The sequence below is a fragment of the Neovison vison genome, chromosome 12 (assembly GCF_020171115.1).
Source record: "Neovison vison isolate M4711 chromosome 12, ASM_NN_V1, whole genome shotgun sequence".
Classification (NCBI taxonomy): domain Eukaryota; kingdom Metazoa; phylum Chordata; class Mammalia; order Carnivora; family Mustelidae; genus Neogale; species Neogale vison.
In genome coordinates, this window is record NC_058102.1 from 126,660,514 (window position 1) to 126,687,986 (window position 27,473).

At 36.1% G+C, this 27,473-nt stretch overlaps 1 protein-coding gene and 1 pseudogene across 1 annotated transcript in view; one reads left to right on the top strand and one right to left on the bottom strand.

The window, feature by feature from the left end:
* Positions 1-27,473, top strand: part of MALRD1 (MAM and LDL receptor class A domain containing 1) — an 838,152-nt gene that overhangs the window by 332,916 nt on the left and 477,763 nt on the right. Inside the window, exons 25-26 of the mRNA XM_044228594.1 lie at positions 21,056-21,212; positions 25,531-25,641. Of these exons, the coding sequence (XP_044084529.1) occupies positions 21,056-21,212; positions 25,531-25,641 (268 nt within the window). The remainder of the gene's footprint in view (positions 1-21,055; positions 21,213-25,530; positions 25,642-27,473) is intronic.
* LOC122892305 lies at positions 9,134-10,044 on the bottom strand (annotated as a pseudogene).

Consider the following 27,473-nt stretch of genomic DNA (forward strand, 5'->3'; position numbering starts at 1 on the left):
AATAGGAAAAATTGATTCTATGCCAGTTTTTACTGCCAGGTTTGCAGTTGGCCTCTTTGATGTCATGGTGAACTCATCCTGGACATGGGCAGGGCCGGTGAGGCACCCGAGACCAGCAAAAATGAAGCCATTATCATCATCTCTAAACTCACAGGGACAAAGGAAGGAGACTGGGTTGTACAAACACAGGAAAAGCTGGAGCTGCAGAAGAGGCATTGCCCCTAAAGGGAAAAACCCTTAAAAGAGCACAGCTCCCTGTCAGAACCTTGGTGATGCAGAGAGCATGGGGTTGTGGATATAAGTATCCGGGATGATTTTTCCTCCCACCCTCCAGTCTCTTGCTAGTGTCTTATATTAGCCAAATTGAATTGGGAGTCAGAAGCTCACAGATCCTGCTTTCATTGAATAATTACCTAACCTTTGAAACTGAGTTGAAAGTCAGCTCTCCTAGGCAACTTTTCCTGGTCCCTCTCCCTAGTCTGATTCAAATATTTCTTCTATGGGTGTTATTTCTATTACAGCATATGTCCCAGAATGCCATCCATATTAACTTACTTGTCTGCCTCCTTCATGATACTGTGAACATCTCAAAGGAAAAGGTGTTGATGAATTTGACTGTTGTCGTCAACACCTAGCTTAGGGCTTATCTCATATCAGGTGGCTACGTGAAAAGGGATACCATGAATGATGAAAAGACGACAAAAATGAAACATTTAATATTTGGGCCGAGGGAGAAGTGTCCTTACAAAAAAAGAGCTGAAGGCAAAGCCGAAGGAGATCGGTGACAATAATAAAATCTTGAGGATAAAAATATTTTTTTTCTTTTCTAAGCTGCTATAGATAGAATTGTAGTGCTTTTATGAATTATTTCCTTCTGTCTTATATTCTTAACTCACATGCACAAGTACATTACTTTTATTCACTTTGGATATATTTAACATGAGTTGTATAAAGTTTCTCATAAAAAAAGAGAAAAATGTCTTGAACTAGAATTTCTTTGGGGAAATCACTAGGTTTAAAATTAAACTTTCTCCTATTCTCTTTAGAGATCTAAATTTCCTACCAGGGATTACTTCTCAGTCTCTTTTAAATTAAATACAAAGTTTTCTAACCAAACACAGTCATACTGTTGGCTAGGACGTCATGAACTCAAAATAGTACTCTGGGAAAGCTTTTATCAAGTTAACTAGAAAATGTAGATTTAAAAAATTAAATATCTTGTTCCTAAGTTATTTTAAATTCTTAAATTCAGTGCTTTAATTTTTTATCAACAAAACTTCTGGAACATCTGCATATGAACACCCAGTAGTTCTAGTCAATAGAATCAGCCTATTTCAAAGCACTGTCTAAAAGGAAAGGGCATGATAAGCTTTTTAGGAGATGGAAATATCAGGTCCTAAGGTGTCCTATACTAGATTTTTTCAGTGTTCACGTTCAAATCAAGAAAGAATTCCCTTTTAACAGTACTTAACTGCTGTAGCTTGCTATCATTTGCATTTCATTGATAGTGTTGCCTTCGTGAGATTCCCGTTGGACCATTCTGTGCTCCTGTCACTAGAAAAAAGGGAATGAGCTGCCAAATGCTGTGGTGGTGTTTGTTTACATTCGAAAGACTTCCTACATGATCTACATCTTTTATATATTCAGTATTTACATCCATTACAGACCAGTGATGCTATAAATAACTGATAATGGCAGTTGTTGATGAGGGGTGCTGTAGAATAATGCCAAGGTCAAAGTGTGATAATTCACGATCATCCTTAACAAAGCGTACAAGGCATTAAAATACTGCTACTGAACTCCAGTGGCAAAGCACAGGGAAGGAACTGCACGACAGGAAGCCCCTCAAGTAAACGTGACTGTGAGGAGGTTAAGAACAAGAATCAAATTTTCTCTCTCACGGTGAATGTCTAAATCCGAGGGTCAGCTTTTTGTGGATAATGCAGGAGAATAGATTTATGTACCATGGCTGCTCTATTACTAATTTAATCTCTGGTTAAGTGTAGTGCAGCTTTTTAAAAAAGAAAACAAAACATGGTACAGAAGAAATGTTTCGGTTCTGAAGACAGCATAGCTTTTAACCTCTTGCAAGGTCTTTCCAGTTGTGAATATTGCAATAAAGGAATCATTTCCATTTTGAGCATATGATACTTTTTTGTTTTCCAGACCCTGGTAATATTGAAGGAGTAAGAATCTGACCAGAAAACCTTGCTTCATTTGCATATATGTGATTGTCATTTACATCTGACCAGCCTATTACCTGCTAACAGGCTGCTTGTACTTACTTTTTTCCCCCTACACCAGCAGGCTGATACTGATTTTAGATTATAAACTAAGGAAAACTGCCTTTTAAAGGAAAGTATCTTTACACAGTTGTCTCTCTATTACAGATACTACTTTTTTGAGACAGAGTGCTATATTTCTTTTTTTTTTTTTTTAAAGATTTTATCTGTTTATTTGACAGAGAGAGATCACAAGTAGACAGAGAGGCAGGCAGAGAGAGAGGAAGGGAAGCAGGCTCCCTGCTGAGCAGAGAGCCCGATACGGGACTCGATCCCAGGACCCTGAGATCATGACCTGAGCCGAAGGCAGCGGCTTAACCCACTGAGCCACCCAGGCGCCCCAGAGTGCTATATTTCTGCTCCCTTCAGTTTCTCCTTTGACTTTCGGTTCCTATATTCCTACAACTAAATTAACTGGCCAATAACTAGGCAAGGAGGCTTAAATACAGCTGTGCTTCTCAGTCATTGTCATGTCATTGCACCTGTAGGAAACTATAATATAAGTAATACTCTGGGTAAATTAGAGGAGATTTGAGGGGGTATTTATATATATGATGATAAGATTAAAAAGTCTATGTTTTTTAATGGAATAATGGTAAGAGAAAGCAAAACTTTGGAAGATACTAAACATTGGATTTCAATAGAGCTAATGATTTTTTAAAAATAATAAAACCTTAAATTTGTATTATGCTAAATTTTTTCTTTAAGATTTTATTTATTTATTTGAGAGAGAGACAGTGAGAGACAGCATGAGAGGCGAGAAGTCAGAGGGAGAAGCAGACTCCCTGTGGAGCTGGGAGCCCCATGCGGGACTTAATCCTGGGACTCCAGGATCGTGACCTGAGCTGAAGGCAGTTGCTTAACCAACTGAGCCACCCAGGTGCCCCAATTGTGCTAAATTTTTTAAAATTTTCTTATTGTGATAAAATGTATATCACATGACATTTTACATATATTACATGTGTTCCTTGTTGATAACACTTATTTTTTATGTTTGATAACCATTTTATGCATGTAAAGTGGTTTTATGGTTTTAATTTTGCATTTCTCTAAGGATAGTGACATTGCCCATCTTTTTATTGTTTACTGGTAATTTGCATGTCTGTTCAGGTCCTTTGTTCATCTTGAATTGGGTTTTTAGTTTTTTGTTGTTGAGTTGTAGGAGTTCTTTATATAGTCTGGATTTTAATCTCTTATCAGAATATGATTTGCAAATATTTTTCTCAAATTCTGTAGGTTTACTTTTCATTTTGTTGGTAGGGTCCATTGATGCACGGAAGTATCAATATTGATGTAGCCCAATGTATTTATTGATTGTTGTTGTTGTCTTTGCTTTTGGTGTCATCTCCAAGAAATTGTTACCAAATGCAGACACAGGGTCTTTCCCCTAAGTTTTCTCATGAGAGATTTATAGCTTTTACATTTAAAACTTTGATTTAGTTTGAGTTTATAAGCAAGGTAAATGTCCACTTTAGTTATTTTGCAGATGGATATCTAGTTTTCCCGGCCCCATTTATTGAGAAGACTGTCCTTTACCCATTGACTAGTCTTGATACTCTTGTCAAAATTTGACCATATATGTGAGGGTTTATTTCTGTACTCTTTTTTCTAGTCTATTGATCTTTATGTCTGTCTTTATGACAGTGTTATTCTGTTTTGCTTATTGTGGCTTACCACATATTTTGGTAAATTTTGATTTCAAGAAGTATAAATCCTCTAACTTTGTTCTTTTTCAAGATTGTTCTGGTTGTTTGGGATCCCTTGAGATTCACATGAATTTTAGAATGGATTTATTTAGTATTGTGGAAAAAATTATTGGGATTTTGGTAACAATTGCATTAACTATGTAAATTCCTTTGAGCATTACTGATATTTTCATAATATGAAGTCTTCTGATAAATGAACAGGGGATGTACTCTCATTAATTTGTCTTTAAATTCTTTCAGAAATATTTTATAGTTTTTCAGTGTACAAGTATTTTGCCTTTTTGGTTGAGTTTGTTACTAAACATTTTATCCTTTTTCATGTGCTTATAAATGGAATAGGGTTTTTTTTTTAATTCTTTTGTGGATTATTCAACATTAGTGTGAAAGCATAACTGGCTTTTGCATGCTGATTTGTATTCCACAATTTTGCTTAATTTCTTTATTCTGTGAGGTTTGGTTTTGGTGGAAGCTTTCATGTTTCCTACATAGAAGATTGTATTGTCTGCAGAGGTTACTTTACTAGTTTTTCTTACAATTTGGGTGTCTTTTACTTCTTTTTCCTCCTTAATTCCTCTGTTTAAGAACTTCCAATAATATGTTAAATAGCAATAGTGAAAGCAATCCTCCTTGTTTTGTTCCTCTGAGGAAAAACTTTCAGTCTCTCACCACTGAGTCTGATGTTAACTGTGGGCTTTATTATGTTAAGTAGTTTTCTTTTGTTCCTACTTGGTTGAGTACTTTTATTATGGAAGGGCATTGTGGTTTTTCAAGTGTTTTTTCTGCTTCAATTGAGGTAATTATATAGTTATTTTCCTTCATCCTGTTGATGAGGGTGGGTTACACTTGTTGATTGTAGTATGTTGAACCATCCTTGCATTATAGGAATAAATCCCACTTGGTCATGGTGTACAATTTTTTCTTTCCTGCTGCATTCTGCTTGCCAGTATTTTGATGAGCGTTTTTACATATTTGTCAGGGAATTGGTCAGTAGGGTGTTTTATCTATATATATATATATTTTAGTGTCTATATATATTTTAGTGTCTATATATATTTTTGTCTTTGTGTCTTTGTGTTTATCTTTGCTTTCAGGGAAGTACTGGCCTCATAGAGTGAGTTAGGAACTGTTCGATTCAATTTTTTGAAGGAGTTTGTTGGCATATTTACTTATAGTCCCTGTCCTGTGTTTTATATCTTGTGATTTTTTTTTTGTTGTTGAAAATCAGACATTTGTAAAAAAAAAAAAAAAAAAAAAGCCACCTCTCTGAGTCTTTACAGAATTACAAGCCTATCAAAACAATGTTGTTACTTTCACTTTGTTCTGTCTTATGCCTTTTAGTAAGAGAAAGGCATTATGCCTTTAAGAGAAAAAAAAAGAGTTCACACACATATATATATTGCATATATAATTTAAAATATATAAGTAAGATATATAAAATTGCATATATATATATATATAATTTTTAAGAACATCATTTTAATCCATCTGAATTCCTAGTTTGTGTTATTTCTGCAGGCTTTCTAAAGATATTCCTTCAGGGTTTTTTTTGTTTTGTTTTGTTTTTTAGCATTTCTTATGGTAAAGATCTGCTGGTAAATGATTCCCCCTTTTTTTCAATTTAAAAGTTTCTTTATTTCCCTTTCAGTTTTGAAAGACAGTTTCACTGGCTATAGAATTCTTGTTCATTTTTATTCAACACTTTGAAAAGAAATTTCAATATTTTCAGTCATTTCAGGTATCTATTTTTATTCATATTGATGTTTGTCTTTATTAAATGAATCATTTTTCTTTGCTTACAAGATTTTCTGTTTATGTTTGGATTATAACATTTTGGCTATACTGTATCTATTATTAAGTTTTCTAGATCCTTGCATTGTTTTCTACCAAACTTAAGGTTTTCAGTCATTTATTTTTTTCAAATATTTTATCTTTCCTGTTCTGGGATTCCATTTATATCAATATTGGACTGTTTTGTATTGTGTAATAAGTTTCTAATGTGGTGTTAATTTTTTTCAATCAGTTATCCTTGTGGTTCTTGAGCTGATAACTTTACTAATGTAAAGTTTATTCATTCGTTTTTGGCGATATCCAAACTATTGTTGAGCTCATGTATCATCTTATGTTTTTAATTTTGATTGCTGTACATTTCATTCTCTGAATTACTAGTAGTTTGTTTATTTAGAGTTCCCATTATGAAAGGTGGCATAAAAATCTTGGTCTGATATGTCCAACATCTTTACTCATTTGGTTATTTTTTAGTCCATAATGATCACACTACATTTTTTTCCTGCATGTCTAGAAAAAATTTTATTATGTCTAGAAATTTTTTATTGAAAACGATATTATTGATAATATATTTTAGTGACTCTGGATTCTGTCATGTTCATATGAAGATTTTTGTTTCTTGTTTTAATAAGTGGTTAATTTATCTGGTTTCAAACTGTAAACTTTATCTCTTGCACCATATGCAACTACTCCTATTTCAGTTCTGTTTTTATGGCTTTCCACTGTTGCTTTTTTGTGCATTCCTTCTTTATTTTTCTGTGCTCTGTCGGTTTCAGGCTCTCTCTTCTGATACTTTAAGTCTACCAGGACTTAACAGCTTTGTGCCTCTTGCTGTTTGAATTATGTCTGGTTAAAAATTTACTGTTAGGAGAAACCTCAGCTTTGAAGATTGGGTCCATGTAGCTCTAGTTTTTGAGTATAGATTTTCTCTGATCTCTATCTGCATTTTCCCTTACTTCCTGTTGTCTTTCCTATACCTGCGTAGCTTTGTTGTTAGGATTTCTCCTCTAAAATTTCTTCCAAATTATGATCTCTGCTTCCTTTCACCAGTGAGGTTATAATTGTGTCATTTTCTACAAAAATAGCCAAAGGGTAAGGGAGATTGTCAGTTTTCTCATATCAAAAAGCCCACAAAAGCACAGTTCTTACCACTCTGCATTGTAGGTTTGTGTGTGTATTATGCTTTCCTCTAATTGTTTCTTCTTTGTAAATTTCCTAGTTTGTATTTTTGAATTAACTTTATATATTTTACATAATACTTATGATTATTATCTTTGGGGAGGGGGGGACAGAACCATTTTAATCCCCACTACTACCGAAATTTCATCTATATAGCATTCCAAAATAAGTTTTGGCTGTATCTTATATTGATTTTTGCTTACTATGAATTTCACAATCCTATAACATTTTAAGTCCATTTCATAAATTTGGAGAAAATCATGACTCTAGTGGGCAGTATCCAATTTGCTAGTTGTATTACATGAAACTTTCAAAATTCCAATGAAGTTACAAGTAAAGTTTTGAATAAATATCCTTATAGATCAGTGCTGGAAAGATTGAATTTTTTATTTTTTTAATTCTTTTTTTTTTTTTAAGATTTTACTTATTTATTTGACAGGCAGAGATCACAAGTAGGCAGAGAGGCAGGCAGAGAGAGAGGGAAGCAGGCTCCCTGCTGAGCAGAGAGCCCGATGTGGGGCTCGATCCCAGGACCCTGAGCTCATGACCCGAGCTGAAGGCAGAGGCTTAACCCACTGAGCCACCCAGGCACCCCAAGATTGAATTTTTTAAAAATCAGGTCGGTCTTAATAAATAAATGCATTTACCACAAACCCGGCTGGCTCTTATTGTTTCAGGGAATATTAAGAATTCTCTCTTATTTTTGCATGACATTGAAATCAATAAACTAATGGCTATATCATTTGTATAGCATACTGAAATTTTTAATTTTCAAGTAATTTTGTGTCTTCTACCTTACTTCTATTTGTAATGCATCTGTGTGATATATTAAGCCTCTCTTTGTATCTGTATCTATAGATTTTTCCCTTATGTGCAAGATGAACTCTGTTTCATTCTCTAGAATTAATGCCATTGTATTTGTTACAGTTGAGGGACTTAAATGGCATACAGAAATACCCATATTTTACATTACAGTTTATTTTTGGTTTTATACATTCTATAGGTATGGACAACCATGTAATGGCATCTATCCACCATTAATGGAGAGTACCTTAATTGTCCTAAAAATCCTCTGCTCAGCCTATTCATTCTTCCCCTTCTACCTACCAAAGCCCTGGCAATTACTAACCTTTATTGTCTCCATAGTTTTGCCTTTGCTAGAATATCACATAGTTGGAATCGTACATCATGTAGCTTTTTCCAGTTGGCTTTTTCAGTGAATAATATGCACTTAAGTTTCCTCCTTGCCATTTCATGGCTTCATAGTTCATTTCTTTTTAGTGCTGAATAATATTCCATTGTTCAGTGTACCAAAGTTTATTTGCCTACAGAAGAACATTTGGTTGCTCCCAAGTTTTGGCAGTTGTATATAAAGTTGCTATAAACATCCATGTGTGGGTTTCTGTCTGGAAATAAATTTTCATCTCCTTTGGCTAAATAACAAGGAGCATAATTTCTGGATCATATGAATAAGAATATGTTCAATTTTGTAAGAAATTATCAAACAGTCTTTGAAATTGGCTATACAGTTTTGCATTCCCACCATTAACGTATGGGAATTCCTGTTACTCTACATCCTTGCCAGCTATTGGTGTTGTTAGTTTCCGGATTTTGGCCATTTTAATAGGCATATAGTAACATCTCATAGTTCTATTTTATTTATTTAAGATTTTGTTTATTTGCCAGAGCACAAACCAGGGAGTGGCAGGCAGAGGGAGAAGCAGGCTCCTCACTGACCAAGGAGCCCTATGCGGGACTTGATCCCAGGACCCTGGGATCATGACCTGAGGTGAAAGCAGATGCAGAAACAACTGAGCCAGCCAGGTGTCCCAACATCTCATTGTTTTAATTTGCATTTCCCTGAACAATATCTGTATGGAGCATCTTTTGATATGCTTATTTTTTGTCTCCTGCATATTTTCTTTGGTGAAGTGTCCATTCAGGTGTTTGCCTCTTTTCTTTTTTTTTTTCTTCTTCTTCCTGTCTCTCTTTCTCTCTCTCTCTCTCTTTTTTAAACTGGGGTATTTTAATGCTTTTTACAATAGGATAAATAGTTTTCTTGATGACTGCAGATATATTAGGCTGTTTGGTGGTATTCAGTACCACGACAGTAGTGGTGGTTTTCTCTGATTGGTATGTAGTCTTCAGTAATTATAAGGAGCTATTTGTCTGAAACTGCTCTCAAAGCAAGACTGCATTTATCCATCCATTGTTTTCAAGATTGTTGGTAACCGGGGCAATATTTTCTGCAAATAACCTTGCCTCCTTGTCTTCCAAGGTCCAAGTCACTCACGTTCACCTCAATGACAGTATCTTTGGTAGTAACACCCAGAGTGGTGTGTAGTTGGGATGAGGGATTCTTTTTTACACCAAGTTATCGGCAGGCAAAAGGTGGCTTTCAGTTCGGGCTGTATTGCATGGGCCTTTTTGAATCGTAAGTCCATTGGCCTAATGAATCTCTCATATTTGGATAGTTTTTGAGTAAAACCATCTCCAACAAAGCAGACATTAGTAACCATCCTATTCCATCATTCTTTCTCTTCCCTGTTCAGATGACTTTTAATATTTGTTTCTTCCTGGGCACAAACTTTGTGCAAAAGAACTTCCCATTTTCCCACTTTCTCATTTTATTTTTGTTTAATCATACTGGAAAGTACTGTAGCTCTGGACTGTCCCTCCCTGTCCAGCAGATACACAGGTACTGCTCCTTGTGGAGACCTTTCATCTTTCTTTCATTTGGTGCAGCTTGGGCCTTTTTCATTTGTATTTTCCTGGCATGGTACTGTTTATGGTAGAGCTTAGCTTTCATCATTTTGCCTTCATTATTTTTTTAATTATTATTATTATATTTTATTAAGTTACATAGTCACCATACAGTGCATCATTAGTTTTGACGTCGTGCTCCATGATTCATTGTTTGCATATAACACCCAGTGCTCCATGCAGTCCGTGCCCTCCTTAATAGCCATCACCCGGCTCACCCATGCCCCTGAACATTCTTGAGCCTCTTGACCTTCATTCTTTCTCTTTTTCTCATGATAATCCATCCAATAGCCGTAGTGCTTCCAGGGCCACTCAACATAATCATGCTGTCACAAGCATGGTGACAGCCATAGAGCCACTGGGGGCAGCTGCTGGGAAGCAAAGAAGCTCTCCATTTTTGGGTCTCACAGACCCACCAGCTGATTCCACACAACCTGTGATGGACAGAGACAGTTCTCAAACCTGGCCCTTTTTTTAATCGGGTTATCTGTTTTCTTATTGTTGAGTATTAAGAATTTTTTGTGTGTTTTATTTAACAGTCCTTATTAGATGTGGATGTTCCATATGAGCTTGAGAAGAATGTATATTCTGATGTTATTGGATAAAGTAGTTTATAGACGTCAATTACATTCATCTGATTAGTGATGTTGAGTTCACCTTTGTTCTTACTGATCTTTTGCCCATGAAATGTGTCAATTTCTGATAGAGAGGTGTTGAAGTCTCTAAGTATGATAGCAAATTCATCTGTTTTTTTTGTTTGTTTTTACTTTTGTTTTTTGCTTTGTAAAAATTCCATTAGTCTTTGCCTCACGTAGTTTGATATTCTGTTGTTAAGCTCATGGACATTAAGGATTATTATATCTTCTTGGACTATTGACCTCTTTATCAATATGCAATACTGTTCTTTATCCTGATAACTTCCTTTGCCTTGGAACCTGGAACAGATTTGTCTGAAACAAATGGAACTTTCATTCACAGTAACATGTGAATAAATTCTTGCATTAATAATAGTCATTTCTGATAAAGTATAATTTTAAAAATAATTTTTATTTTCTCAAAAAAATTTAAATTACTCTAATTTGTTTTGCAATCTAGGTCAAAATTTTTTATTAGAAGGTATTACTTACCTCTTGATTCTCCAAAACAGTTCATCGGTTGTTTTATTTGTTTTATTCATTCACTTGACAAATATTTAGTTGAGGACATATGATGTGCCAGACTTTTTTTTTTTTTTTTTTTTTGTCAAATACATTAAGGATGTGTGAGTTATTAAAAAAAGAAAAAAAGGCATAATGGAGAACTGATGACAGAACTCCTAAAGAATTATTTACACCAAATCTGTGTGGATGTATGTGTGGATGTAAATGGTACCCTGGAATTGCTCATTGAGTTTCTCAAATATATTTGACTAATAATTCCAACCCTTACCTCTCTCAGCCAACTTTCTCTCTCTCTCTCTCTCTCTCTCTCTCTCTTTTTCTCTCTTTTTTTTTAACTAGAGTGTAGTGCCTGTGTTCTACATAGTGTGTAATAGAAAATGAGATGTTGCAAAAAACAAGTGTTAAGAAATTCTCTAATCATATAGTTATTTATTTTCCACAGAGTGTTCATTTTGAGAAGAAAAATTAAGCTTGAATGTCTGTTTTCTAAGTATTCCTTTTGGATTAGCATCTGATTTGGCAACTTAGGTAGGTACTATTTTAGCTGTTAGTGTAGGTAGTTTTGGGCAGTGGATCTCAAAACTTAGCATGTACCAGAGTAAGCTGGAGAATTTGTTAGGCAGACTGCTGAACTCTACCCTGGGGGGTCCTGATTCAGTATGCCGAGATAGGGCCCAAGATCTGGTGATTAAAGTGAATTTCCAAGTAATCCTAATGTGGCTGGTTCTGACATCACACTTAGAAGACAACTAGTTTAGAATATGAAACATGGGGAGAAGGATCTAAGTGTGGTAGTGATTTTAGTACTCACCAAAGGAATTAGCACGGGCAAATTATTTAATTTTCCTTATCTGTGAAGTAGTAGTGGTTATGACTGCAGCTTCTCAGCTTTGTTACAAATATTGAATGACAAACTATTATTAATACTCTCTAATTGAAAGGTTACAATTTAGGGGCACCTGGGTGGCTCAGTGGGTTAAAGCCTCTGCCTTCCGCTCGGGTCATGATCCCTGGGTCCTGGGATAGAGCCCCGCATCAGGCTCTCTGCTCAGTGGGGAGCCTGCTTCCTCCTCTTTCTCTGCCTGCCTCTCTGCCTCCTTGTGATTTCTGTCTGTCAAATAAATAAATAAATCTTTAAAAAAAAAAAAGAAAGGTTACAATTTAAAAACCAATCTGAAAGCCTCAAATGCTTTTTTCCATCTCAGAAACCAGTATATATGTTTTTTGGCCTAAAATCTATTTTACAAAGAATATAATTAATGAGCCTTTAAATTTTCTGTTTTGAAATTAGAAAATAAATAAATACAACTACATTGTATAATTCAACTTTGAAACTTATCCACTGTTATGTGTGTGTGTGTGTGTGTGTGTGTGTATGTGTAAATACTTGGCTCCCAAAGATTTTCTGCAGTGAATGTCATACTTTATTGAAACAGGAACTGTGGGGGCTCCTAATTAAAATAGTTGGCTTTGATACATGTTATATTGAATTTGAGTTGGGAATACCCCAGGTGGTTGTATAAAATTTCAGCAAATGTTGTGCATGACTTCATTTTTATTTCATGAAAGTAGGAAAGAGAAATCCAAAAGCACTTTGCTAAAATTTTAAGTCCCCCCCCCCTTTTCTTTAAATTGAGATAACTTGCACTTGTAAAGGAGAATTTTGATATAGAAAATCACAAATTCTATAACACTTTTATTTAATCTTTAGCAACAGATTCAGGAAATATTTATTGAGTACCAGTGAGTTTAAGCCACTTTGCAAGGTTTTCTGGATTCACAGGGTGATGTAGATAAGTGAGTTAAAATCTGTTCCTTGATATGTATAGAATCTGCGGGGGAATAAAGCTTTATATTCAGTGAATTAAAATGTAATGTGAAGAGTACATCTAAGAAGTTATATATAAATGCTAGGAAAGTTTTAGGTGAGGGGGTAATTTTGAATCAAGGACTTTAGAGCCTAGGAATCTAAGGGGGCTTGGAAATAAGAGTATATATGAAATAAGTTGTGGAGGAAAAATCAAAGTAGTATAGAGGACAGACCAAGAGCAGAGGTTGTTAAGTATGCTCAGGAGAAGGACAGATACAAGGGAGACAAAGAAAAGAAAGGGCCTGATGTATTCAAGTCATTACATGAATGTTACAATAGTTATAAATCTGGGTGTCTGAGTAAAGTAATATGTGAAGGTCGATGCCAGAGATTTTTATGGAAAGTTATTCCTCTGATCCCAATGAATGGAGACTTTATGCATAAAGTAGTGGTGAGCAAAGTATGGTTTTTGGGCCAATTCTGGCCTGAGGCCTGTTTTTGTAAATACAGTTTTATTGGAACATAGCTCTAACCACTCATTTAAGCAGTCCATCGAAGCTTTTATCCTACAAAGACAGAAGTTTAATAGTTGTAACAGAGATCTTATGGCCCACAAAACCTAAAATATTTACTGTATGGTCTTCACAAAAAATAAAAATCAGACATAGTTATGTATGTGTGTTATCTATCAGTGCAGTATAAAATGTACCATTAGTTACAAATACATGATGATATAAAGAGCTTGCACCAGAATGCAAATTAATTCACTGTTTCCTTTATGTAGAAGGCCGTGCTCTGAAAAAAGCTATGTCAGCTGATCTGGACACCATGGGTAGTAAATAGATTTGTATTTTACTGAAGTTTTTTTTATTGTAGTGTAATGGCGTATAGTTTAGTTCAAGGGTCTTTGACTCAGTAAAGATGCATTAAAGATTTTCTTTTTTTAAGATTTTATTTACTTATTTGTCAGAGAGAGAGGGAGAGAGAGTGAGCACAGGCAGACAGAATGGCAGGCAGAGGCAGAGGGAGAAGCAGGCTTCCTGCCAAACAAGGAGCCCGATGTGGGACTCGATCCCAGGATGCTGGGATCATGACCTGAGCTGAAGGCAGCTGCTTAACCAACTGAGCCACCCAGGCGTCCCTGTATTGAAGATTTTTTTAAAGATTTATTTATTTCATTTTATATTATTTTATTTTAAAAGATTTTATTTATTATTTATTAAAGATTTATTTATTTATTTGACACAGAGAGAGAGGTGACAAGTAGGCAGAGAGGCAGGGAGAGAGAGAGAGGGAAGCAAGCTCCCTGCCGAGCAGAGAGCCCAATGCAGGGCTCGATCCCAGGACCCTGAGACCATGACCTGAGCCGAAGGCAGAGGTTTAACTTTTTGACCCACCCAGGTGCCCCAGATTTATTTATTTTAGAGAAATTGTGTGAGGGGGCAGAATCCTTACTGAATGTGGAGCCTGACTTCGTGCTCAATCCCATGACCCTGAAATCCTGACCTGAGCCTAAACTAAGAGTCAGATGCTCAACCTACTGAGCCAGGTTCCCATGTATTGAAGATTTTTCTAAGCAGGATGGCAGGATCAGATGTGTATTTGTGAAAGGACTAATAAATTGAAATAGAGCGGCTCCCCCCCTTTTTTTTGGTCTCTTCTGCATCACCAAAGCATACTATAGACGGCATGTGTGGTGTATTTTAGAGTCAGAACCTTGGGGATACAGCTAGTAAGATTTGATGCTCAAGAGCTAAAATTCCTTTTCCCTTAATTTGTATTCTGAAAATCGCACACGGGAGCACTGATTGGTATGGTTGCTTAAGAAGCTGACTACAGCTGTTGGTGGGTCAGTGGGGGAGCAGTAAGTTTCACACAAGAATTGTTCATTACAGATAGTAGCATAATGCTGTGGGAACCAGCAGAATAATTGTATTGTTGAACACTTTATATTTTCTGCTACACATGAAGCTAATAAAGTTCATGACCACTTTTAGTAGATCGTATCTTATCAGGTATGTTAAAAATGCCTGTAATATCATGACAAATTAAAGGACATTTTTAAGCCCCCCAAATAAGCCTAGAGAATATGTGCCTGATTTTATAGATGCACAGGGTCAAAGGTCAGTTTGTTCTAACTCAAAAATATTTCCATTTGTCCATCTAAGTGTATTTTTTTCTTACTAATTTAATTAGCGGGAATACCCAGGAGATTCTCAAATAAGAGGATAAAGGGCAATATTTTAATTGCTTACTTTATGTAATGTTAAGACTTGCAGAAACTGATTTTCCTATGAGGCCTGGAAGACTTTCCTTAAAATAGCATACACTGTAGAAAACATCTCTCTCTCTCTCTCTCTTTTTTTTTTTAAGATTTTATTTATTTATTTGACAGACAGAGATCACAAGTAGGCAGAGAGGCAGGCAGGGTTGGGGTGGGGAAGCAGGCTCGCCGCTGAGCTGAGAGCCCGATGCGGGGCTCGATCCCAGGACCCTAGGATCATGACCTGACTGAAGGCAAAGGCTTTGACCCACTAAGCCACCCAAAAGATCTCTTTTTATAATCACTATTTTTAATGCCTTTTACATCATCACCCGGTATGTTTACTTTTGCAACTCCTGGGTGTACAACACTCCTTCAAGTGTTACAACACTTTCCATGTGCTTTATGATATGTTTTATTAGAAAATAGATATATCTATTCAAAGTTCTACTTCGTACCTCAAATGAGAAAAGACCTTTTGAAGGCCAGTGGAGAGATGCTGATATTTTGTGCGAGACAGCATTGTCAGGTGTGGTCACTACTGCTTGGCTTATTCCAGGAGGCGAGTTGATTTCCTTTGCAGGTACATGCTAGACACAGGCAAGTGTTTGTGTAATTTGTCATTTTTCCATTAGGGATCATACATACTACGTCATGTGCCCACAATTAATGTACGTAAGATTGGTGACCGATGGGGGTATCGCTCCACCAGCGCTGTGTTCACAATAGGATGTAAAAACACCGATGCAGTTTTGTTGCTTGTAGTGTTCAAATTGATCACCTGGTATCAGTATCTCTTTTTCTCTTCTTCTTGAAGGTGGGAAGTTTTACAGGGATATATAATTATAAGGTATGGTTTTAGTATTTTATATTTGCATTCGAATTTTAACGGGTGATATTGATTCAGGAAAATTAAACATGCATGGTTGTTCAGTGCATAGTTTCTGGGGAAATTAGTACAGAGACCTCCAGTGGAAGAACTTTGACTAGATGCTTTTATCATTGCCAGAATTGTGACTTTTAGTTAGTTAACTCCTCCACGGTTTCCTGTTGGGTTTGTTTTGTCTTTTCTTATGTTGTTTTTCTTCCCTCAGTGTGAGACACATTTATCAACTTTTCATGAATAATTTCATCTGAATCCATAGTTCTATCACTCCTTTAGTCTTTTTTATTTCTACATATGTTTTACTAATTTTAATCATTTATTTTGTGTATTGAGTAGTTTTTGAGTTTCTGTGAACCAGGTACTGCTTTGAAAACAAAATAGAGCCCCTACACACACACACACACACACACACACACACACACACACGGTTGAACATCCTGCATAGTCCATGGCACGTAGCAAGCAGTCAGCAAATATTATATTCATTAAACACGATACATAGGTTTTCTTCCATTTTGCTAATGATGTTTCAGTGATGACTTTGATCATCATTTCAGTATCTTTGATAGAAATCCTTGATTTGAATACAGTCCATTTTTAAACACTTCCCCTCATGGTTAGCAATTTTTGTATATTATTAAAACTTTCTCACTTTCATATCATGAAGTTTTTAGTAGATCATCTTAGAGAAGCTTTATTATTTGACCTTTTATACTCCAGGTGCCATCTACCTGGAATTTGTTATTTTTGAAGGCTGTGAAATAAGGGCAGGTTTTGTTTTTTTTTCCCACATTGATACCTAATTTATTCAGTACACACTGAAGAGATAGTCCTTCCTTTAGTGCTCTGAAGAACCAAATTTTTCATAAGTCAGGTGTGCACATATATGTATGAATAGGTGTTAGGACTTTTTATCTGGTCCATTTATCTGGTCCATTTGCCTGTCTTTACTCCAGTATCTCTGTGTCTTGATTATTCCACCTTCATAATGAACACATCCATCAATAAATTCTCTAACTTTGTTCTCCTTTACGTTAAAATTGGCTATTCTTTGTCTTTTGGATTTCCATAGGAAGCTTAATATCTGCTTGCCAATCTGGGAAAAAATATCTGTAGAAATTGTGCTAGAGCTCAGTGAATCTATAAATCAGTGAATCAGTTATATATTAATTTCTGTTCTTGATATCCCTAGGATGTTGGGATATTAGGCACACAAGGAACAAAGCTGGAAGTGCTTATGTATTGAGACATTAATTCAAATTAATTTAATAATCCTGTCTCTTAACAAATGATCTTTACTCATACCCTCTGTGGTTTGTAGGACACTAAACTCTTTATTCCATTAGCAGCAACTAATGACATAAACATAACCACAAATCACAACTGTCATTTATTAAATATATAAGATAGGCCAGGTACTGTTTTAGATGTTCTTTTATTTTATTTTTAATTCTTTTTTTTAATATTTTATTTGTTTATTATTTGAGAGAGAGATTGAGAGAATGAGTTGGAGGAATAGTAGAGGGAGAAGCAGACCCCCTATGGAACAGGGAGCCTGAGGTAGGATTCGATCCCAGAACCCTGGGATCATGACTTGAGCCATTGGCAGATGTTCAGTGACCGAGCCACCCAGGCACCCTTTATTTCTAATTCTTAAGATGTTATATGGAACATTTCATAAATGAAGAAACTAATATGTTATAAGAGGTTAACTAACCTGTCTAATGTTGTCTACTTAGTAAATGATGAGGTCAGAGACCAACCCCTGTTGTATGCTTTGCCCACAATCCCATTCCTGGGGCCTCAGGCAGACAAAACTGCACATAAATATGTGGGGGTTGAATGAATACTTACATGTTTTTCTCCATTGATTTGCTATTAGTGATTCACATTTCTTTCCTCAAGAAAAATGATGAAACTTTCAAGATAAAAATGGTTTCAATAAGTAGCAAATTTACATTCTATAATATCTAGCATAATACTTAAGTGAGAAAGTGGTAAGAAATCTAATTAATCAAAATGCGTGAAAATGCCCAAACTGTGGGGAGTCACCTCTTCATTTAATGCTTCAGAAGACTGTGTGTTACCTAGCTGTCTTTAATGTTTTATTATTTCTTTTAGAAATTGATATTTAAAGTGGGGGCATCAACTCTTTCTTTTATGGCAAGATTATATTGATATTCAGTTGTTTTCATCCCAACCTTTCCTCTTTGATTCAGAGGTAGGAGAAAAAGACACTCTTTAAAAATTATCTACCAGCTTATTAAAATATTAACAATATTTAAGTAAAACTGACCTAAATTAATAGAGATTAAACTTGAACCTTGAAAACCTTTTAGACTTCTAAGTAGAACCCCAGGCCAGTTTGCTATTTTACATGCTTAATTTTTTATATATATTTTTCTTTTTTATGTGCTTCTTCTAAAAGTATTCAGTTCTTTAGAGTCCTTTTTACACACATGAAAATATGATTTCACTCACACGTGGAATCTAAAGAATGAATGAACAGAAAACCAAGCAGACTCTTAAATACAGAGAACAAACTGGTGGTTTCTAGAGGGGAAGTAGATGGGGGGATAGGCAAAATCGATTGAGAGGTACAAACTTTAAATTTCCAGTTATAAAGTAAGTAAGTCACAAAGATGAAACGTACAGCATAGGGAATATTGTCAATAGTGTTGTAATAATATATGGTGACAAATGGTGACTACACTTATCATGGTGAGCACTGAGTAATGTTTAGAATTGTTGAGTCAATATGTGATTCATCTGAAACGAATAACATTGTCAGTTACACTTCAGTAAAAAAATTAAATGTTGAAAAAAAAAGCCATACAAGACTGACATTATTAGCAATATTATTATAAATAACAAAACAAAGAAAAAGCACACAACCAAGTAATTATAGATTAGACCTGGTAATTTCAGCCTTTTCCATAATTTGTACACATTGTACCAACTGGTTCGTGGATTGTAAATCAAAATAGTAGAGTAATTCTTTCTTTCTCTCCTTCTCTCTCTCTCTCTCTCCTTTTTTTTTTTTTTTTTTGGCTTCTTTGATGCCATCAAATAACTTTATTCACACAAACATCCCTGAATTTACAAAGCCTGAGTCATTCATCCACATTAGGGGGATTCATAGTGTTCAAGGAGCTTAAATATAACCTATCACACCAACCCAAGAAACCAAGAAACCCAAGTACAAAAATATTCATATAAAGCTGTTCACATATAGGTGCTAGATTACCAGCTTCTGCATAAAAAAAGAAAGTAAAGAAAAATGGATTTATTATCTAGTATTTGAAACTCACTTTGTTCCTAGGCTAAAACCTCCTTGCCCCTGAGTTGACCCCACACAAATGTTAAATCATGGCAACCTGCTTTCCTGCTTAGGGCCCCTGGGGCACAAAAGAGTTCTTTAAAATGTTCCTCAATCAACTCCCTTCCGCCTGTGGGCTCTCATGGAAAAAGATGTGGACACATCTGGCAACCAGTGGCAGTGGATTCACTTCTGGAAGCTTATGTTAACCTCAACCTCAAGTCCTACTTCCTGGTTTCCGCTCTGAAAACATCTCTCTAGACAGGAAACCCCTGTCCTCCAAGACTAGCAGACAGGATCAGAGATGGGTGTGGCATCCCCAAAACTATGTCTCAGCCCATTGTGGGAGAATGGCCGAGTTCCTAGGTGACTGTCTGGGGGCCACCAGACAGACCAAGGGCAGGGAAAGGAGTCAGGGGAGAGTAATAACCCAACACCCACCAGCCCCCCCCATATATGTAGGGGGTGCAGGCGCAAGCAGGATCAAAGTTGAGCAGTGCACGTGATGGATGGCCTGGAAACACAGGTAGTTTGGAGCAAGCACGAGTGAGAGGTGAGGCAGAGAGTGAGGGGTCCCCTCCTTAGGCTGTAGAGGCAGAACTCTTGCTGTTCCAAGTTTCCAAAAGGTACTCTGATGCTGAAGCTCAGACATCCAGGCTATTAAGATCTGTTTTCTAAAAAAAAAAAAAAAAAAAAAAAAGTAAACTGCAACAGCATAAAGATTACCACAATACTCTTTTCCTTTCCTTAGAAAAAAGATTCAAGCAAAAATAATCTTACTGCTCCAAACCCTGACTTTCTAGGAGAGAACTGATAGGTCAAGGAGCTGAGAACCTTGGAGGAAGGGACTGATAGAAGCAGGGAATACCCAGGCACAAGAAGGCTTTGAGGAAGGTGGTGAGTGGTCTTTGTACCATAGGACCAGGGCGCAGAGGGAGTGCAGGGCATATGGTCCTTGTCCCTGCCATGTTTGTTCATGTGCTCTGGGACACCCCACTGGCAGTGCCGGAAAGGAGACCAGGGCCTGGCTGAGAGTCAGATGTCCACAGTGTTGGGCATCTTTCTTCAGCTGTCAACATGGTCCTCCTTCCTTCCTTCCTTTTTATATTTTTAAAAGATTTTATTTATTTATTTGACAGACAGAATACAAGCAGGCAGAGCAGTAGGCATAGGGAGAGGAAGAAACAGGCTCCCCCCACAAACCAGGGAGCTTGATGGGGGGCTCAATCCCATGACCCTGGGATCGTGACCTGAGCTGGAGGCAGACGCTTAACCAACTGAGCCACCCAGGTGACCTCAATGTGGTATTTCTTTTAAAGATTTTTATTTATTTATTTGACAGAGAGAGATCACAAGTAGACAGAGAAGCAGGCAGAGAGAGAGAGGAAGGGAAGCAGGCTCCCCGCTGAGCAGAGAGCCCGATGTGGGACTTGATCCCAGGACCCTGAGATCATGACCTGAGCCGAAGGCAGCGGCTTAATCCACTGAGCCACCCAGGCGCCCCTCAATGTGGTATTTCTTAAGTAAACATTGGATTCACTCCCTCAGAAAAGCAGCCATGGTGGGCAAACCCTGTCTGGGCAGGAGGACAGAATTTCTGCTTTCCTGTCCCAATGCCTCTGGGATGAGATGAGGCTAAGGCCTGTGACCTTTGTCCCCAGTCCCCACAAACTGATCAGATGGAGCTAGTCTTGAACGAACCGACTGTGGCATCCTCCTGGCTACAAGAAAAAAGCAGTAGATTATTCCTGCTGAAGATTGTGAATCATCATTATGCTATAAAACATTATTATGCTTCTAGGAAAACTTAGAGAACCATAAAATACGGTCAGTGATGAACTGTATTATATTTTATGATTTTCTTCTTTTTTGTAAATCTGATACACACTGTACTTTCTGCAGAAATACCACAGATGGCTGGTACCTGTATGCTGATAGCTCAAATGGAAAATTTGGTGACATGGCTGATCTACTCACTCCTGTTATTTCACTCACGGGACCAAGGTGCACCCTGTTGTTCTGGACTCATATGAATGGTGTCACAGTGGGTTCTCTCCAGGTACTCCTTAGGCAATTGTACTTTCTAAATTTTCTCTATAAAAATTCATACTGTACAATTTAGTGTTATTAAAATATAGTCTGCAAATAGATGAGAATGGGTAATTATCAACACCTTACTAGTTTCAGTATGGTATGATTTTAAAAAATAGCCTTATTAGCAGAATTAGACCTGAATGGCCAGTAGGCTGTTTTTACTCTTCATTTTATGGTTATTATCTTTATTCTGAGGTTACAGCTTGTGTAGTACAGTTTTGTACTTGAAATGTTTCAGGTAGGTTTTAGCAACAGCGTTCTGAGAATACCAGTGTTCTAAGAACAGTGCAAATGGGTCTTACACGCTTCAGGGACCTTTGAATGTGCATCTTCTGTCCATGGTGCTGCAACTACATTTTTTAATTGTCTTTTTCCAGTTGTTTCTTGGTTAGAAGAATTAAACTGTTTCAGAATTACTGTTTAAACTATTTCAAACTGTTGCAGGAATTTCACAGAGAACCCCCATATAACTTTCGCTCAGAGTTCCTATTTTTTGGCCCATCGTTCCAGACCATCTTTTATAGGAAAAATTCCAGACAGGATCATATATCTTACCTAGTTATTTCTTCCTAGTGTCTTTTGAATTGGAATGATTCCTTAATCTTCTCTAGGCTTTTATGATCTTGATAATTTAAAATATTATAATCCAATCTGATATATAGAATCCACTCAATTTAGATTTGTTCAGTGTTAATCCTCTGTATACATATTATATATATCATATATATTTATATATTATTTATTTATATATTTTATATATATTTGCTGTAGTATCACCAAAACTGTTTTTTTTTAAACTGCATCCCATTGGTAGTATATGATATCTATAGGTCTTACTACTTTGTTCTCTTTGCTATCAATAAATGTTTTGTGAAGAGATATTTTGATAGTATGTAAAATCCTGTTCTCAAGTCAATTTTACTTGCTAGTTTTTGCTTAGTATTTTTTACTGGATTAATTTAACTCTGATGATTTTTTTTTTAAGATTTTATTTATTTATTTGACAGACAGAGAGATCACAAGTAGGCAGAGAGTCAGGTAGAGAGAGAAAGAAGAGGAAGCAGGCTCCCCGCTGAGCAGAGAGCCCGATGCGGGGCTCGATCCCAGGACTCTTGGATCATGACCTGAGCTGAAGGCAGAGGCTTTAACCCACTGAGCCATCCAGGCGCCCCTACTCTGAAGATTCTTAATTGTGATTTTTTAACTGTATTATTCTGTTTACATTTGTTGGTTGGTTTTCTATTATAAAACACTGTCACCACCATGACCAAGAAAATTACCTCTCCAAGTTACAGATTTATATCAGTGTGGATTCATGGATCCTTTTTGTATTCAATTTGTTATTATCTATAAATTTTGTTATTTTTCATTGATTCTTAAATTGTCCCAGATTTACTCTTAGGAGACCTTTTAAGCTGACTTCTCTGTCTCTTTGACAATCCCATCATTCTTTGAGCAGTTTCTTTTTTTTTCTGTCCAAGAAAACGTTCCAGACTCATGCTGTTTTTAATGTTGTTCCATCCCTGGAGTTAACTTTTTCCAGGGGTCCCAATTTCCTTTAGAAGACCAAGTGATATAGGCAAACCAGAGAGAGGGATTTCGGAGTCGCAGTGCAGATGCCTAGGTCCTTTTTTCCCATCTTGGACATGCCGTATACAATGTATGAGGTTTTAAGGAATATGTGTAGATGCATCATTTACACAGAACAAGACAACTCTGTTTTCAGACATCTCCGTTTGTACTATTTCATACCCTAGGTAACATTTTCCAGGAAGCCATGTCTGAAAGACCAATCCCCAAATTCTAGAATTGTTTACTGTGGCAGTTTTAGTCCAGGATTATCTTGCTAAACGCAGGCATAGCAAAGGGCTCTTCCCCTTGTCAAATACCATTAATTTTCTAACAAAGAAGTCTACGTTTAGCATATTTGCAAAAAGATTACAGGTAGGTTACCTACTCCCCCCCACCCCCAATAAAGAAAGAAACAGACTGAGTCTAGCTGCTTAACCACTTCTTCCCCTATATCTTTTGATTATAATTTTAATATTAGGTGCTTTATCTCCTCATTTTATTACTCTTTTATTTGAAGATTTTCCTGGCTATATTAAATACTTATTTTTCCAAATATGTTTTAGATTAACATATTTTACAAATGCTGTTAGGTTTTTGTTTTTTGTTTTTTGTTTTTTTTTACTTGAAAATATATTTACTTACCAGTTTTGGAGGAATTACCTTCTTTATTATAGGTGAGATTCCTTACTGATAATGATTTAGAAGTAAACTTGTTTGTACATAAGTATGCATGCATGTTTGATAATCTAAAACCATCCAGTAGTCTTATGGATTAAAGTTATACCTTATCATTTGTTTTACATTGATTTTTTTAAAAAATGGTTCTTGGCAAATACAGCTTACTGCAGGGTTTTCATCAGAAAAATAAGAATTATTTAACTGGTATATTTTGTAGTTAAGATTAATTATCTGAAATATACTTTCCTTTTTCAGGTACAATTTGTATTAGGTGAAAAATGATAAAATATTAAAATGTTAAAAGTAGTTATCAAATTAACTAAAATGGTAATGCATGTGATCCTTATTTTTCTGCATGAACACATTTTTCTTAGTCATTTGTATGTAGAATGGTTTTCATACAAAGATCTATTTCCCATCCTTTTTTAAAGTATTCATAAATTTATTTTTTTTTTGAAATTATATTTTTTGACCTTGATAGCATGTTGTTTTAACTTAAATTACATAGACTGAAACTATGGTATTATTTTTGTTAGCCCCATATTACTTAGAGATTCTAAAGGGTCTAGAAACTCTATTTCTATAAAATTAATAGCTTGAATGTTATTTATACTCCAATAAAAAATAGCTGTTTCAAGGGCGCCTGGGTGGCTCAGTGGGTTAAGCCGCTGCCTTCGGCTCAGGTCATGATCTCAGGGTCCTGGGATCGAGTCCCACATCGGGCTCTCTGCTCTGCAGGGAGCCTGCTTCCTCCTCTCCCTCTCTCTGCCTGCCTCTCTGTCTGCTTGTGATCTCTGTCTGTCAAATAAATAAATAAAATCTTTAAAAAAAAAATAGCTGTTTCAATTTAATTGAAAGTAAGGAGATAATGAAACCATTAAAAGTTACCTTCACTTTCAGAAGTCAAAACCTTTCACAAACCCATTACCAGAATTATTCTTTCAGTTGTACACATTGTATTTTTTATATTTTTTTTTCAATTTATTTATTTTCAGAAAAACAGTATTCATTATTTTTTCACCACACCCAGTGCTCCATGCAAGCCGTGCCCTCTATGATACCCACCACCTGGTACCCCAACCTCCCACCCCCCCACCACTTCAAAACCCTCAGATTGTTTTTCAGAGTCCATAGTCTCTCATGGTTCACCTCCCCTTCCAATTTACCCAAATTCCCTACTCCTCTCTAACACCCCTTGTCCTCCATGCTATTTGTTATGCTCCACAAAAGTAATGTTGTGAAATCCTTAAATAAGCCAACTAAGTCTGTTACTTTAAAAGGTAGAATTGTTCTGCTTTTTCCTGTTCTCTTCAGTTACTCTCTTTTTGGTTTATTCTGTAACATTCTAAAAGGAGAGCCAGGATAATTTGTCTGCTGAGACTAATTGGAATTTCCCTTAAGAGTAAGGATACAGTACTGATGAGAATGCAAGGTTTCAAGGCTCTTGGGTGGGGAGCTCTTACCATCACAGGAGGGGTCATCGCTCACTCATATCATCCAGGTGTGCTGTTAAAATTGAGTGGATTCCTATTTTAACACACTGTCCCCACTGATCCCAAGAGCATGAGGAAGGGAAATCATCCTCAAAAACAAAAACAATAAACCAAAGCCCAAAACCGTTTTAGTAAGCAATAAGTGCTTTTCATTTCGACTCCATGAACATTATTTAATTTATAAAATTCCAGTTGTTACTAATGTCAGGTTTTTGTTTTTTGTTTTTTTGTGTTTTGTTGTTGTTGTTGTTGTTGTTTTTTAAAGCCAGTGTACTTAAGAGTTAATGAGATCGCGTCTAGACCCTTTGGACTTGACTGACAGATACTCATGTATACCTTTATTACACAAAGCTTGTGAGGGATCCTGGAGACACATTGCTATGTAGAAAACAAAGACATGTAATGAAAAGTGTCCCCACTTTTCTCTAGGGAACTTCATGGTGATATTAAAATTTTAAAAACTCACTGGGCAAATTCTAAATGTTTAAAATTTATCAAGACAGAGTAGTTTAACACCTCTTACTTGATTTATCTCTGTAGGTACTCAGCAAGAAAGACAATGTTACTTCTAAATTGTGGGCTCAAAGAGGACAGCAAGGTGCACAGTGGAAGAGAGTAGAAGTGTTTCTAGGTGTTCAGTCACAAATACAGGTTGGTACGCCAAGTAGTTGTTGGGTGACGCGGGAGTGTTTTTATTTTCTTTTTCTTTAATCCTACTTTATTTCCTCTATTCATAGCCTTTTTTCCCTCCCATTCCTGATATGTTATATGAACGCTTGCCATTCCATGTCATTTCCATAAGGAATTTAACAGTTCCAGATGTCCTAATTTCTCCCAGTCAAACAACCAACCATGTTCTAGGACTACGTAATTTTAATGGCAACCATGCTGCACTTTACAATCAGCCTCCTCTTATAAAGAACACCTCCCTTGATTTTACAGATATAATCTCAGAGACTGCAGAGTAATTATGTTACTCTATTTCAAAGCTAATTAAAAAGATAGACTTTTGAAGCACATTGTATTGTTGAACCTTGTTAGAGGTGATAGATTTACCTAATTAAAAAATATTTGGGGGTGGCATGAAATAATATAATGCTGTATTTGTCTTCATGTAGATTACAATAATATTAGGAGAATATGGCCTATACATATCTATAAATTTAAAATAAGAAGTAGCACATGTGCTTAAATTGAAGGTAATTACATGCCAAGATAATTGGTGTGGATTTTGTTTTTTATGGGTTATCAAGAAAATAAAAGCTCATGGTTGTGTGTGTGTGTGTGTGTTGTGCATGTATTTGGCAGAAGGGGATTTTCTTGGAAGATGAGGCTTAGCTATTAAAATTATAAAGATTTGAATCAGGAGAGTGAGAATCCAGAGGCATTTATGTTGGGGAACATTTTCTTAGTCTTAATTGCACAGGGCTTAATTTCATGAATTTAGAACCATTTATCTCTAGATAGAAGATATATCTTGGCTAATTATTGCATTTCTAGTCCTCTGTATATAGTAGCCTGTTTTGCTGTGCACAGTCAGTAACTCTATATAGTTGTGTGCTGTGTGAGAGATCAGCCCCTCTCCATTCCAGTGGAAACACAGAGCTAGCTACTTCTGTGTAAAGGGATTAATACAGTACTGTCCCCGATTTCTTGGAATGGCAGGTGTGATAAAGTCTGTATGTTTTGGGCCTCTCACTGGAGTCCTGTTTTCTTATGTCATTTGTAGATAATTTAGGAAATTGATAAGAAATAAGTTCAGCCTGAAGATGTAATTATTGGACTGCACTTTTATATTGCACAATATGAAATTTATTTTTAAAATGATTCCACCAGTTCATTCCCTAACGTCTTTTAATTGAGGGTAGAAGAATCCTCAGCAAGAACATGGAGAAGGTTTCGCTGCTGCTGGACATAGGCTTCTACCCCAGGCAATGAATTCTTAAGTAGTTCTGTGCAAGTGGAATATTTGTATAGTAAAATCATGTTCAAAATAACATTAAGGGGAATTTCAGCAGGAAGAATCAATTATTAATTAACTTAGCCTTTCTGAAATGTGCTTTCTCATATATTGAAATTTGATTGAAGAGATATATGCCTGTGTTGTTTGAATCTTAAAATTAGATAATAACGGCTTGTGAATATTTGATGTTTTTTGGTGATTCACTCTTTCTTTCAATACAGACCTACTAAGCCCCCACTATGTGCAAAGCTCATTACTGTGCACTGGAGATAGCCTGATGAGCCAGGCATACTGTCCGTGTTTCTTCCGTTTGTATAGTGTCATCCCTTTCACCTTAGGAAGAGGTGAAAAACCCTTGAGAAAAGTCAAAGAGATGGTTAGAAGTTATATGCGGAATCAACACTGGGTAGTTTTCAGAGTTTTGTTTGGGAGCCCCAAATGTAAACACAATGTTCAATTAAAATAGTTTGGTTAACTAGAACAGGCATACACTTAGCACTTAGTAAGTGCTAAGTACTAG